General features: G+C 43.3%; 1 protein-coding gene across 4 annotated transcripts in view; it reads left to right on the top strand.

Annotated features, from left to right (window-relative positions):
• qkia (QKI, KH domain containing, RNA binding a) overlaps positions 1–13,478 on the top strand; it is a 64,760-nt gene that overhangs the window by 33,328 nt on the left and 17,954 nt on the right. For all 4 annotated transcript variants that reach the window (XM_046855352.1, XM_046855351.1, XM_046855354.1 and 1 more), the window contains exon 4: positions 3,538–3,681. In XM_046855352.1, the coding sequence (XP_046711308.1) occupies positions 3,538–3,681 (144 nt within the window). The remainder of the gene's footprint in view (positions 1–3,537; positions 3,682–13,478) is intronic.

Raw genomic sequence — 13,478 nt, 5'->3', positions numbered from 1 at the left:
TTTCTTTCTATCTCCAGCTCCATAATGCTCTGTCTTTCTCTGCTTCTTTCTATCTTTCCATTCCAGTAACTCTTTAGTATGTCTTGATACTATTGGCTCTGTCTGTCTTTTCCGTTTTTTCACAGACTCTGTGTCTGTCTGTCTTTTTTTTTTTTCCCCTTCTTTCATTGACTGTCCATCTGTCTCTTTTCCTCTCCTTCACTGACTATCTGTCTCAGTGTCTGTCTCTCCTCCCTCTCTTTTTTTGCCTTTTTACCTGAAACTGTCTCACTTGCTTTGTTTTTCCTCAGTGTCTTTTTATCACAGTGTCTGTTTCTCTTTCTTTCTCACTGTCTCTCTTTCTCTCGCTCACACATTATTGCTGTAATCTTTGCTCTTTTTCTCTTTGTCAATCTTGACTTTTTCATCATGCCTCTTTGTTTGCCTGTCTTCCCAAATTGTTGCTCTTTGTCTGTCTTTCCTTTCTCTCTCTCTCTCTCTCTCTCTCTCTCTCTCTCATTGTTGCTCTGACAGTCTCTCATACGCTGCCTCTCTTCTTTCTATTCGTTCTTTCCCTGTCAATCCCTTTCCTTCTCTCACTCAATGTGTTTTCTATTGCATTCGTTCCCTTCTGCTATTGCTTTTTCCATCTCCCTCGCTCTCTCTCTCGCGCTCTCTCTCTCTCTCTCTCTTTTCCGTGGTGTGATGTGTGCGCGGATACGTCGAGTTACCCGGCTTTAATCCGGTGCAGGAATAGAGCAGTGGAATGATAATGATGTGTGGGCTTCACCGCTTCACTGTGTTCAGGATCGACTGCGAGTGACGACAGTTTGGACAGAAATAGGATGTTTAGTGTGGGAGGGTGTGTGTGTGTGTGTGTGTGTGTGTGTGTGTGTGTGTGTGTGTGTGTGTGTGTGTGTGTGTGTGTGTGTGTACCTTCTTACTCATCTTCCACATCCTCCTGCTTCTCCTTACATGTGGAATCTTATTTTCCTTTAAAGTTCTCTCTCTCTCTCTCTCTCTCTCTCTCTCTCTCTCTCTCTCTCTCTCTCTCTCTCTCTCTGACACACACACACACACACACGCAGTTAGTAGTAGTTTAGTCTGGCGGGTTTTTTTGGGGGGTTTTTTGTTCTTCACGCGCTACTCTGTTTGTTTGTTTTATGCACTCACACACAGGAAGTCTAGGAAGTAGCTTCTGTTGTTGATTGGAGGCGTGCGCTTCCTGTCTCGTTGAGGTACATGGCCGATTTCCCACTATTCCCGGGACAGAGCACCACACAATAAAGAGGGGTGTGTGTTTAGGTCCAGTCGCCACGGTAACGGAGTCTGCGGCGATGAGGGACGGGAAGGAGAGAGGAAGAGAGTTGGAGGGAGGGCTCGCTCTGTTGTTCAGCTCTCGCTCGGCGCATTAGAAAGCGTGTCAGGTGCAAGTCCCCTGCCGAGTCCCACAATACACTCGTTCCAAGCAGACACCTCAATTGGACACCAGGAGGGAGGGAGGGATGAGGGGGTTAGGGAGAGGGAGAGGGAGGAAGCAAACTTAATGGAATTAATCAACACTGGCCATCTGAAGGCCTCCTGGTGAAATGAATTGGCGTTTTTATTTACTCGTAAAGCTCGACCTTGTGAAATAATCGTCTCGATCGGACGTGTAAACAATTCAAATAAATTACAGTCTTTATCTGATAAAAAGCAGAATAAAATATATTTTTGTCTCCTACATTACACACAGTCCTGTTTTACTTCCTGCTGATGGGGACATTCATTCAAATACCACAGACAACACCAGCACAAAATCCCGTCTGTCTGTCTGTCTGTCTGGCTGTCTGGCTGTCTGTCTGTGACTTGTCTGTGTGCCTGTTGGAGACTGACATACAGACTGAGACTGTGTCTTATGTCTATGACTCGTCTCTCTTAATGTTGTCTCTCTGTCTGTGACTTGTCTCTATGGTTCTGTCTGTCTGTGTCTTTTCAGTTTCAGTATCCTTTGTACCTTGACTTGTTTCTTACTGTCGTCTTTCTGTTCGTCTGTAACTTTTCTGTAACTGCTTCTCTACTTACTGTCTTTGTTTGTCTGAGACTTGTCTCCCCAGGCCTCTGTCTGTCTGCATCTTTCATACTGTTGTCTGTCAGTCTGTAACTTTTCTCCGTCTCTATCTGTCTGTAGTTTTGTTTGAATCTTGTGTCTTTGACTCGTGTCTGTCTGTTTGTGACTTGTCTTTGTTTTTGTGTTTGTAACTTGTCCCTCTGTGTTTCTGTCTCTTTGAGCTTCTAGTTTTGTCTGCGACTTGTCTCACTAAATGTTGTCTCTTTGTCAGTGTCTTGTCTTCATCTGTCTGCGTCTTTTGATTTTCAGAGTCTTATGTGCCTGTGACTTGTCTCCTTGTAACTTGTTTCTGTGTCTTCACCTGACTATAGTTTTGTCTGTGTCTCTGTCTGACAAGTTTTTGTGTGTCCTATTTATCTGACTGATCTCTGTCTGTGGATGCTTCTATATCTTTTGACTTTCAGTCTTATCTGCCCATCACATGTCTTTCTCACGGTTGTCTCTGTCTGGCTATAGTTTTTTCTGCATCTTATGTGTCTGTGACTTAAAGATCCTGAACCATGAGCTGCTTCAGGTGTGATTCCTGGTTCAGAAAAGCTCTGTCCTGGCCTGTCTCACTGCCTCAGAGTCTTAATTTCAAGACAGTCACCCTCCCCACCTCCTCACGTCTCAGACGGCTTTGTCATTTTTTTTTTCTGAAACGCGAGTCTGTGTGGAAAAATGAGGACTGGAGTTGCTTCAGTGCTCTATACTTCCTCTTCTCACTACAGCAATGGAAAAATGAAAAGAAAAAAGAAAACTGACAGACAGATTTCCGTTTCACACTTCTTACCCCAACCAGGACCACCACCACCACCCTGTGTTCATCCTTGATGATGATGATGATTTGGGGGGGGAATTGCTTGGCGAGGAGATAATTGTTGCTTTGTGAATGGATCTCATGCTGACGGTCGCCTGCTGCTTTTCCTTTGAGGACCAGGGCTGTTATCGGCCGTTAATGGCTCTTTGTGACGCCCTTTGTGAGAACCAGACCAGTGCTGAAGTTATTGACACCTCCTTCTAGCCTATCTGAATGGTGTGTGTGTGTGTGTGTGTGTGTGTGTGTGTGTGTGTGTGTGTGTGTGTGTGTGTGAGAGGAAGCGTACAGCGTTACAGAAATTTCACAGACTACAGGAAACAGTGTTGTACAAGTGTACCAGTACTTTTGCTCAAGCTACAAATCCTGATGTTGCTACAGATGTCAAGGAAGTGGTAGCTCATTAGTTTTGGACTTTTGATCTGAAAATCCAAATCACACCACCACCAGATGCAAGGCCCCTAAACCTCAACTGCTCACAAGGTGGCACATACTACCTCTCTCCCCTCACTCTTTTTTTTTTTTTCTCCCCCACCCTCGTTCTCCCATCAATCCACAGTAACACTAGCCAACCTTGCTGGTCTGGTAGCTCATGTATGTGGAAGAGGGCAGATAGCGCTTTCATTCAACCGTTATTTTTCCTTTATTGCAGGAGGAGCAGAACCGAGGGAAGCCGAACTGGGAGCACCTGAACGAGGACCTGCACGTTCTCATCACGGTGGAGGACACACAGGCACGAGCCGAGATCAAGATGAGGAGAGCCGTGGAGGAGGTCAAGAAGCTCCTGGTGCCGGCGGTCAGTACCTTCTTTTTCTTTTTTTTTTTTTTAGTTTCAGCCATGCAGTAGCCGTGTGTGTGCGCGCGTGTGTGTGCGCGTGTGTATCCTCAAGTGTGAAGAAAAAGAAATCCTTTCAGCAGCGTCCGGCCGGCACACACATGGAAATTATCATCTTACTGAAATGAGTTCCATTCCTACAGTAGTCTCACATTTTGTAATACACTTTTACTTGCTGACTCAGCAGCTTCATTTGAAGAACAGCTTTCAAAAAGAATGCTTAAAATGAACTATTAATCTATAAAATTACCCTGTGGATGAAAGACATGGGTCTCCTAGTTCAAGTGAAGAAAAAACTTCATTACCACATTCAAAGACATTTTATACAATCGGGTGCCTCTAATATTGTGGTAAGAGTTTTGGAGAGTGAGAACATATGGCTGGAAAGTCAGGTGGCCCAGTATAATTTATCCATATGGTGTAGTTTAAAGTGTCGTCGTGGTCTCCTAATTCCCTGGATCTCAATCCTGTCCATGCTATAGAAATATCTCCACACATCTTCATAGGTCTAGTAGAGTCTAGGCCTCATGGAGGACCTGTAAACTTTAGGCAGGCGGTTTTAATGTTCTGATCTCTGTGTAATAAGAAATTAATCCGAGTTTACTTTTGCATTTGTGTTGTTACAGATCCAATTCTCACCATAACATGCCACTTAATATCACCGTCTAATACCAAAGAGCCAAAGTTTGTGCTGTAATTGACACTTTGTTTGTGGTTCAACAGGAAGTTCCCGTTTTCTCCAATAACGTTTTTTGGGTTTTATTTTTTTTTCTCCAATGAAATTTATTGAAACTGCAGTTTTGGAAACAGTGGGGAATTTTGGCAGAGCGCAAAGCTTTGCTGTGAGAAGACTTCAGAGAGATTTCAGTATGCATATCGGTAGATTTAATCCCATCCAAGAGCTTACCCCTAACCGCGTCGCAGTGTTGCATTATGGGAGTTTGCGCCGGAACTCCCGCTAGAGAACAAATGGCACCGGGCAGCATGTCCACACATTTCCGTTCTCTTTCTCGCTCTTTTTCTCGGTTGCAGCACCTGACTACCCGCCGCGAACAGAAGGCCAAGGCAGCAGTATCTGCTGATTGCCAATGGGGCAGCACGGTAGAGGCCCCTGACCTCTTGAAATACGGCCAGGAGATTTTCCATCTTTCTGCTCTTTATTTTCCATCTCGTTCTTTTACCTTCTTAGCTTGTTTAGACAATAATCCTCCGTAAAATTCCGTCCCAAATTGAGGCTTCTACAACAGAGATTCATTCATCAGAATTGACATAAGCGCTCAGACGTTAGTGGCAGTTGCATTTTCAATACAATTGCGCACGTTACTATAAGAGGTCGACCTAATTTGCAGCACAATCAGCCCGATTTCTGGCATTTCTTAAATAATCGGCCGATTATTAGACATCTGACGCATCAAAACCGTACGTGCACGTTCTGCGCTGGCATGAGAGCGCGGAGCTCTCCCATACCAGCAGGTGGCAGTAGTCTGTATTCAGCATCCAAACAAAAGAACCCGGAAAAACTAGCAACGTTTACACCTGCCTTATTCGTGTCAAGTCATGTCTACTAAGTTGCACAGACAAGAGCAAGAAAGACGAGTTCCGTCGTTGTCAGCTCATCCGCTGAGCTAAATAGCCAATCGGAGTTCTCTTTCTCGCAGACAAGCTCCACCTCCAATTCAACATGAAGAATCTTCTGAAAAACAGCTGACCCCATCAAACTAGAGACAACAGTGCTGAACACACTGAAGATACTAAAGCCAACCGGGATGGTGTGTCCCCGGCTTTAAGTTCTTATTATTTGTTCTTAATCTAGCCTAGATTTTATTGGTAAAATTTGAGTAATATTCTAAATAATATGGGGGGGAGAAGAAAATCAGCGTCAAATATCGGCAATCGACTGCCCTAATTTCTAAATATCGGCATCGGCCAGAGAAAAGCCCACATGGGTCGACCTTTAGTTAATGTGTTAGCATTTCTATACTATAGAGACCCTGGATGCTGTGTTGTTTAGCTCAGAATGGTTCATTCCCTATTCAAAACAAACCTTTGGCACATTTATTCCATAGTTATTCAATTTCTTTCTAATGTTTTTTGTTTTTTAAACCACAAGAGGTTGATAAAGGACATAATCATTGCAGGGCAAATGTGATTAAGACACAGCAGGATAATCTTTCTTCCTCAGCTCCCGTAATGAACGGCATCTTCTCCTCATTCAGAAGCATGAAATTACCTTTATTAAATATCCCTGCCAAACACAGAGGTCACAAGACTCCAGGTTTGTTCTCAGACACGATGATGAGGGGGTTGAAAAGGGATGGGGGTAGGTTGGGGGTTTGTAGGTGTGCAGTCAAAAAATAGATGGGCCTTCGGTTTTGCTATCGATTTTTTTTCCTTCCCTGCAGGCAGCAGGTTAAAATTTGTAGTCTCGGTTTCCCTTCTTTGGGAAACGACACAGGAATCGGCATGCGAGAACCCGTTTGTGTATATTCAGCTTAATTCAGCAAATGTATTCTTCTGTGCGCATACAGGTACAGAAACAGTGCTCTGGTGACTGCATAAACAGGTATTTCAAAAGGGGTGCAATGAAATGTTGTAAGGGTCGAGAGATTCAGCTCATAGACCCTGTGAACTTTTCAACTCGGAGCGCAACCGAGGGAAGAGACGGCAACAGAGGAGGGTGAGCGAAGCGGTATAATGGAGAAAGAGAGAGTGTGGAGGAAATTGAGCTACGCTTTCATGTGTGGTTTGTGGTCTTATCCCACTGATTTCCCCTTCCCTTTTCATGCGCGCACACAACCTTCTTCCTCCAATCTCTAACCTTCATATCTCACAACGCCTTACTGCTGTCACCCAGCAGCTCGAACCCTCTGTGGCAGCTTGCACTCGCCGATTCACTTCCAGTCCCTCCAGCTGTCTTGTACCGCTCCAGTGCCGCCGTTTTTTTCTCTTTTTCTCTGAGTGGGACCAGAGATGATGAACCCAGCCTGAGCATTAAGAATCTATCATCAAAACATTGCCGATGGACAGACTTGGGGGAGAAATGAGTTGTACAGAAGTGGCAGAGGGTGAGAGAGGCAGACGGAGTTCTACATGTGTGGAACTGTTGCATCCGTCAAAGCAAGACAGACCAAACCTTAGAATGCTGGGTATGTAAAGCGGGAATACCCTTGAGGGGGGAGGGGGGGTGTCCTTGGTGATTCCATAGCAACTAGGGATTATATGTAAATTGATTTCTACTCGCTAACTGTTTTACCATCGCTGCTACATGAATAGGACGTATCACAGCATTACGGAGACCAAGGCGTGTCCCGAGTGTCACTTGGAATATTAATGAACATGGAAGAGGTAGAGCTGCATCTTCTTAGAGACAGAACATTTTTCCTTTATTTGCACTACAAAGGCCTGTCTTGTGTTGACGTGTTTGATCGATTCACCTAGTCTAGCCTTAACCTTATCTTTTCAGGTATCTCTGCGTTTTCTTGCCACAGCAGGAATCCCATCCAGTTGGCGCCTTCACCACAGAGATAACGCCACCTATTCGGTTCATGTTCTGATGTGTGAACCCATAAAGGCTTTATGTTTGAGTCCTGTTTATTAATTTATGCCCAGGTATACAGCGCTTGCAGTATTTAGCTTCTCGCATAGCATTTTTCTGTCCTCTCATTATTTTCCACTCAAGATGGTGCTTGGATTTTTGAGAATTGACAGGGTAACCCTTGGGAAAAGGCCTCTGAGTGTTACGATCACACAACCCATGCAAAATTCTTCTGTAATCTCTTGATACAACGACTTTGCTTCCTAAAAGTTATTTAATATAGCTGGAGGAGGGTGGGGGGAATTCAATCATTTTTAGGCCAGTTGTTTTCAAGAATGGAAGGGGGACATGTGCTAGGAGTCCTTCCTGCATGCTAATTAGCTTCTATGATTGTCTTAGCTTGTCATAACCTCTGGTTTCAAGGATATCCTTGGCTGCCTTCCTGTGTTCCAGATGAAGAAACGAATCAGTGTGTCCCTACTTGAAGCTGTTTTGAGACTGTATATTGTACAGCATGAAAGTAGGGTTAATAGGGGCGTATACTTTTTCTCAGCGTGTGGCGTGCGCTTTCATTACCTTCCATCGTGCTTTTCTCAGCACCCGGGTTCATCTTTAAGGTCACAACTAATCTGCACTCAAATAAAAGAATAGAAAGGTATTTTCAGAGACGCAGCTTACACCCTTGGACTGTGAGGCGTTTCCCCCCCTGAGCCCTCTTCTTCCTTTATGCGCTAATCATGAGGGTACAGAGGAGCTGGTAAAGAAGGATCCTTCACCTTCACCACCTCATTAACGAATCTAGGCCACTATGAGTGCTTTCTTTTAAGCTTGGCTAATTAAACGCTGCGTCACGGGAGTTTTTTGGACTAGCGCAGTGTCGCGTTGTCACACAAGCGCTCTAAGAGAACATCGGGGCTATTTCAAAGTAGACCTATGACTCGGTCTGTAAATGTACCGAAGCTGCAATGCATTTTTTTAACTGCTCTATGAGAAATCAGTCATCTTGCTTCATCATGTTTTTGAATTCTTTGCTACTTGAAGGCAGGGGTTACCGAGTCAGCCAAATTCTCCTTGGTTTCTTAAAAGGCCACGTAGAGCTTCCGGGTTAGGGGTGGAAAAACAAATGGAGCGAAAACAGCAACTTCGTAACCCTCGGCTTGCTCTCACGAAAGCAGGCTTTCGACAAATGGACTGTATAAGAAGCAGGCCTACTTGCCTCAAGCTTGCATTTGTGGGGCCTCATTCCCCCTTTTGTCATTCTTTCTTCTTTATTGCTCTTAATGTCTTCCTGTTAGTGTACTTAACTTATTGTTTGGGTCATTTGAAGTGATCTCCCTTACTTACAGTCTTTGGGTATTTGTAATCCCTGCCTACTACATTTCCTCGAGCGTAGCTTCCTCTCTACTGTCTCCATCTGTAAGGAAAAAAGGCTTCTCACTGGGGAAGAGAACTAGCAAGAAAGAAGATATGGAGACAGACAGATGGTGTGTAATGTATGACAGCCATCGTGGTTCTGTGGGCGTAGCGTCCTCCAACAGCCAAATTTTAGCTGTCAGCTCTCTGCCTGAAGGCTGGCTCAGAGGCCTGTTATGGCCAGCCGGCTCGTCGTGATCAATAAACACCTTTCTCCTGGTACGCGCATAATCTCGTTCGCCTCCTATCAGGCCAGTATGACAAACGAGAACAAAATGCCATCTGGTCGCTTGCTGTGTGCGCTTGCGAGCATGCCTTCTCAACTAATTGTCCCATTTCTTTGTATTCCCCCGTTCCTCCTGTCACCTCGTGCTTTCCTGGCAAGTGCTTTGCAATCGAGCCGCGGCAATGATTTCAGCCATTACCTCATCTGGTTTGCCGTTACGGTTTGACATAACTGTAATTTTATTCATTACCTCACTTGGCACTCGCACTGACATTATGTTGTTTTTGCAAAAATCGCACTGAGAAACACTACAAGACCCCAACACTACTGTAAGACACATAGTGACCCTGCAAGCTCAGCGCTAACTAGGGGTGTAACAGTACACGTATTTATATCGAACCTTTCCGGTACAGTTCACACGTGTACCGAACGCAATCCGTGTTTTACGTGCGGAACATACGAGGTCGTATCAAAGATGTTCAAGACTTACACGCCGATAGATGGCTGCACAAGGCTGCACGCACAGTCACAGGAAGCACCTCGGTACATAAGTCAGTGTGCCAAAAGACATCATCCCGTGTATAGGAGCTGTGCAACTGGTGCTGTTCTGACCACGATATCATCATGGACAGCAACTTCACTCCGGCATCGAGCTCTACTCACACCTGAATGCTCGAAAATTGCTGCCACTTTTCGTCATCGCCAACGTTTTTCCGACAACGTCGATTCTTTTAGAATTTCTCTTGAAGGATAAAATAAATAACCTACCTTGTGTTTCTTAAATGCTGACATTTGTAAAAAAAAAAAAAAAACTATGCTGAAGATACAGAATATCTTTGGAAATGTAAATATATAGATATAAAACGTATTTATATACACATCTGTATTTCCCAAATAGGGTCTAACAAACGCAACTATTTATTGGAATTTTTCTATTTATTTAATTTAATTAAATCAATTTAAATTGTGGCAATTTAATCGATAACTCAGATGAATCTATATAATAAAAATGTGTGTTCATTTAATTTATTTTACCAAACCAGCATTATTTTCAAATCGTTAAAAAAAAACAAAATGTAGAAACTGTTTACAAATGTTAAATAATTTTATTTTAAAACTTTAACACAATTTAACCGAACTGTGACTTAAAATCCGTGGTACATACCGAACAGTGAATTTGGTGTATTGTTTCATCCCTAGTGCCAACCCTTTGCTATATATGCTAACTTTTGAACGCCCTTGCCCAATCAGCCTCTTGCCCTACCTGCAGGCAAAAACATGTTCAGCTACATGTGTAATGGTAAGATGCCTGGTCCTCGTTCACTCCTCCTGAAGGACATCAGCTCTTCTTCTGCCTCTTGAAATCATTAAACAGCTTTGACAGCCAACTCGAAGCCCTATACTGTTTATTCCATCAATTTTTCTTTCTTCCCCTCTTTTCCTTCCCTTCCCCGTTTTTCTTCCCAAAGCGAACGGTGCAGAAGTAGCATGCATTAAACTGCTTTGATCAGTCCAGCCAGTCGGGATCAAACAGCAGAGAGTTTTCTATTAAACTTTTGACGTCTCCTTTTCTTAACACGAGAGCCAGATTTCAGTCAGCTGAACCTGCTTTATCAGTGCAGCCCAGACGCTTGTCTGCTTCCCTTTCGCTCTGCATCACCATGCGCTTTTTCAGCATGGTTGAGATTCAAATTCCCCTAATAGTGTGGCAATTCAACTTGACCCCTCCATTAGTGCGTCGGCTGTGCTCGCCTTGCCTGATTGAAATTCAGTTTGTCAGGAGCAAATTACACCCAAAGCCATGACTGACACCATCTTCACACAGATTTACCTTCACATCGTTGCTCCGATTTTCTCATAGTTTACGGTGCAATACCCCTGATAGCTTTTTTTTTTTTTTATCGTTTGATAACGAGCTTTGCTCATGCGTAATTATATAGTCTTATGGTACTGTTTTTGGCATTCATCACTAAGCTATTATTAGCCTGTAACATAGCATTGCCTGTAATTCAAGTGCGTTCTTTCTGAGCTAGATCATGCTTCCCAGCACTATTATGTTGGATATTTAGCATTAAAACCTCAGCTACAGCTGCAAGCATGCCTCGGCGAACTAAATGCATCTCAGCTGTCTCTCACCATTCAGCCTTGGCCTGGGTATTTAAAGGAAAGGTGAAGGACATAAGTACAAAATGATTTGGAGCACATCCTCTGAGCTTCTATATCTGGACTACTTCTTTGGACATGCCAACTACCAGGAATAACCACAAGAGACCACTTGGCAGCTGATGGTCTGTTACAACCGATGATGATATGCTCCTGTGTATTTGAGACTGCTATCACTTGAACACCAGAGAGCTCTATTTTGTAAACCCTGTAAACTGTTGTCCCTCTTCTGTCCAGGCAGCTGTCATACAGCCCGTCCATTTCTTCATTCATCCTTTTTTCAAATCTCCTCCTCCATTTTCATCACTTTGTATGAAAGTCTTAAAAGGCCATGCATTATATATTTTTTTCCTTTCTTGTTTTTTCGTGTTCATGACTTTATCATCTCGTGATCTCAATGTAACCAACATCAGTGGACTCTGCATAAGAGCATGTTCTACAGCAGTGGTCCCCAACCCCCGGGTCAATTGGTACCGGGCCGCACAGAAAGAATACATAACTTACATTATTTTAGTTTTTTATTTATCTGATTCTAAACGGTTTTTTTGGGGGGGGAATTACCGGATTCTCTCCGCCACATGTGTCTATGACTCACTCTTGATGCATGTCATGATGCCTCGGTCACATGTCTTACCTCCCTCCGCTACCTTCTTAAAGGGGCTGCTTCGGCTGCTAACACACAATACATTACTGCTAATTCAAACCCCAAGCGAGCAAAATGAACAAAAAACACCACGGTGGATTTATGTTTATTATAATATTTAGAAAATACCGGTTTTATGCCGGTGGTATCTTTTTTTTTGTTGTATTTATCCGCCACACCTGAAATGCCGGTCTGTGAATATATTGTCTGACATTAAACCGCAAAAAAGGTTGTGGACCCCTGATCTAGAGGCAGCATGATCGCATTTGTTATTACTTTGAACTCGACTCAAACCTAGAGATAAAATTGTAAATTCGATAAAGATTTCAGACTCCAACAAGTACTCCATGATATACACCAGGCACGAGGTTTTCTCAGGATACAGTTATGTCGTGAGAAAACAGGTTTTTATGTCAATCATAAGAAAAGTAAGATTTGATGTCGAGTCCACAAGACAACCAAGTCGAAACAAGAAAGGAAAAAAATATAATGCATGGTCTCGTCTGCATCTTTGACTATAACTCTGGATATTTGTTTAGATACTGATAGTCTACATTAGCAACTGACCCATATTTATCTTTTATGTGAGCGCATCTGATCGCCTAAAACACCTTGTATTTCACACGTCAATATCAATTTAGATTCATGTTCGTCATGACCAACAAACAAAACTTCATTTCAGAAAAATCAATCACCGTAAACATAAGGTAGCCCAGACGTTGGATCGGGTAAGTGAGAAACCATGACCGCTACATTGATTTCCGATTTGTTGGGAAAATGTTTTCTCTCGCACTGTTTGGATTTTGGGCGCTTCCTCACAGGTTTGCTTGAACCAATTCCCATAATATCAAACGAATCATTTTCTCAAAGTATCTGATCCAAATCCAGGTCATGGCTCAGGCCTGTTTGGGATCAAATTCTTGCTTCCAGAAAATTCTGGGATAAAACCTGATCTCTTGTCATGTCGATGCAGAAAAGAAATGGATTTCTGTCGCATCTAAACGGGAATGTGAAGAACGTAGTCCTCCTTTTTCATCTATCCAATCTTTCTTCTTCTTTCACTGTTACACTCCACCTCTTTCCTTGTTCTTTCATTTCCCAGTCCCCCCCTCCAATACAAATGCATTGCTGCCAAACCAGGCCTGCTGACCAGAGGTCATTTCTTCTCACATGACCACGCTAATCCTTCCTGTCTGGCATGTACTTCAAACACCCAACCCTGCCTGCTGCTCTGATCTCCGCCAGCCCACCAGTCTAACAGCAGGGACAGTATATTTCTGAAATGAAATCTTTATTTTTTTCTGGTCATATGATTCTCCTGTGCAGCAGAGGAACAATTCTTGTATCGTGCAGTCGTTTCCTCAGGAATTTAGACGCACGATTTATAGTAAACCTATTATTTTTAAATGTTTCTCGACTGCGTAAACATCGAACGAAAACAAATTTCTTGAGCAGCCATGCCTCCATGCCTCAGAGCTCATCAAGTTCTTTTGTACATCTACACCACCCACTGCATTTTTACAGCCGCACACATAAGAGGCTGCCTTCCTCATTGACACGACAGATTCAGACTGTATAACGCAACCGTAATAAGCGCCGCATATAAATGTCACGCAGAATTGCTTTTTTATGCATTTTTGAAAACTACTCTGGCCATTTGTGTCTTCCAAAACGGGTTATCTGGCAACAATTTGTCTCTCAGAGACAGCCTGAGCTTTAAACATCTGCACTGATGATGCTAAAGTAGTGCGTTCGGTTTCCTGAATGATGATTCGCTC

The sequence above is a fragment of the Silurus meridionalis genome, chromosome 8 (assembly GCF_014805685.1).
Source record: "Silurus meridionalis isolate SWU-2019-XX chromosome 8, ASM1480568v1, whole genome shotgun sequence".
Classification (NCBI taxonomy): domain Eukaryota; kingdom Metazoa; phylum Chordata; class Actinopteri; order Siluriformes; family Siluridae; genus Silurus; species Silurus meridionalis.
The sequence above is the reverse complement of the archived record's forward strand: the minus strand, read 5'-3'. Positions and strand labels throughout refer to the sequence as shown.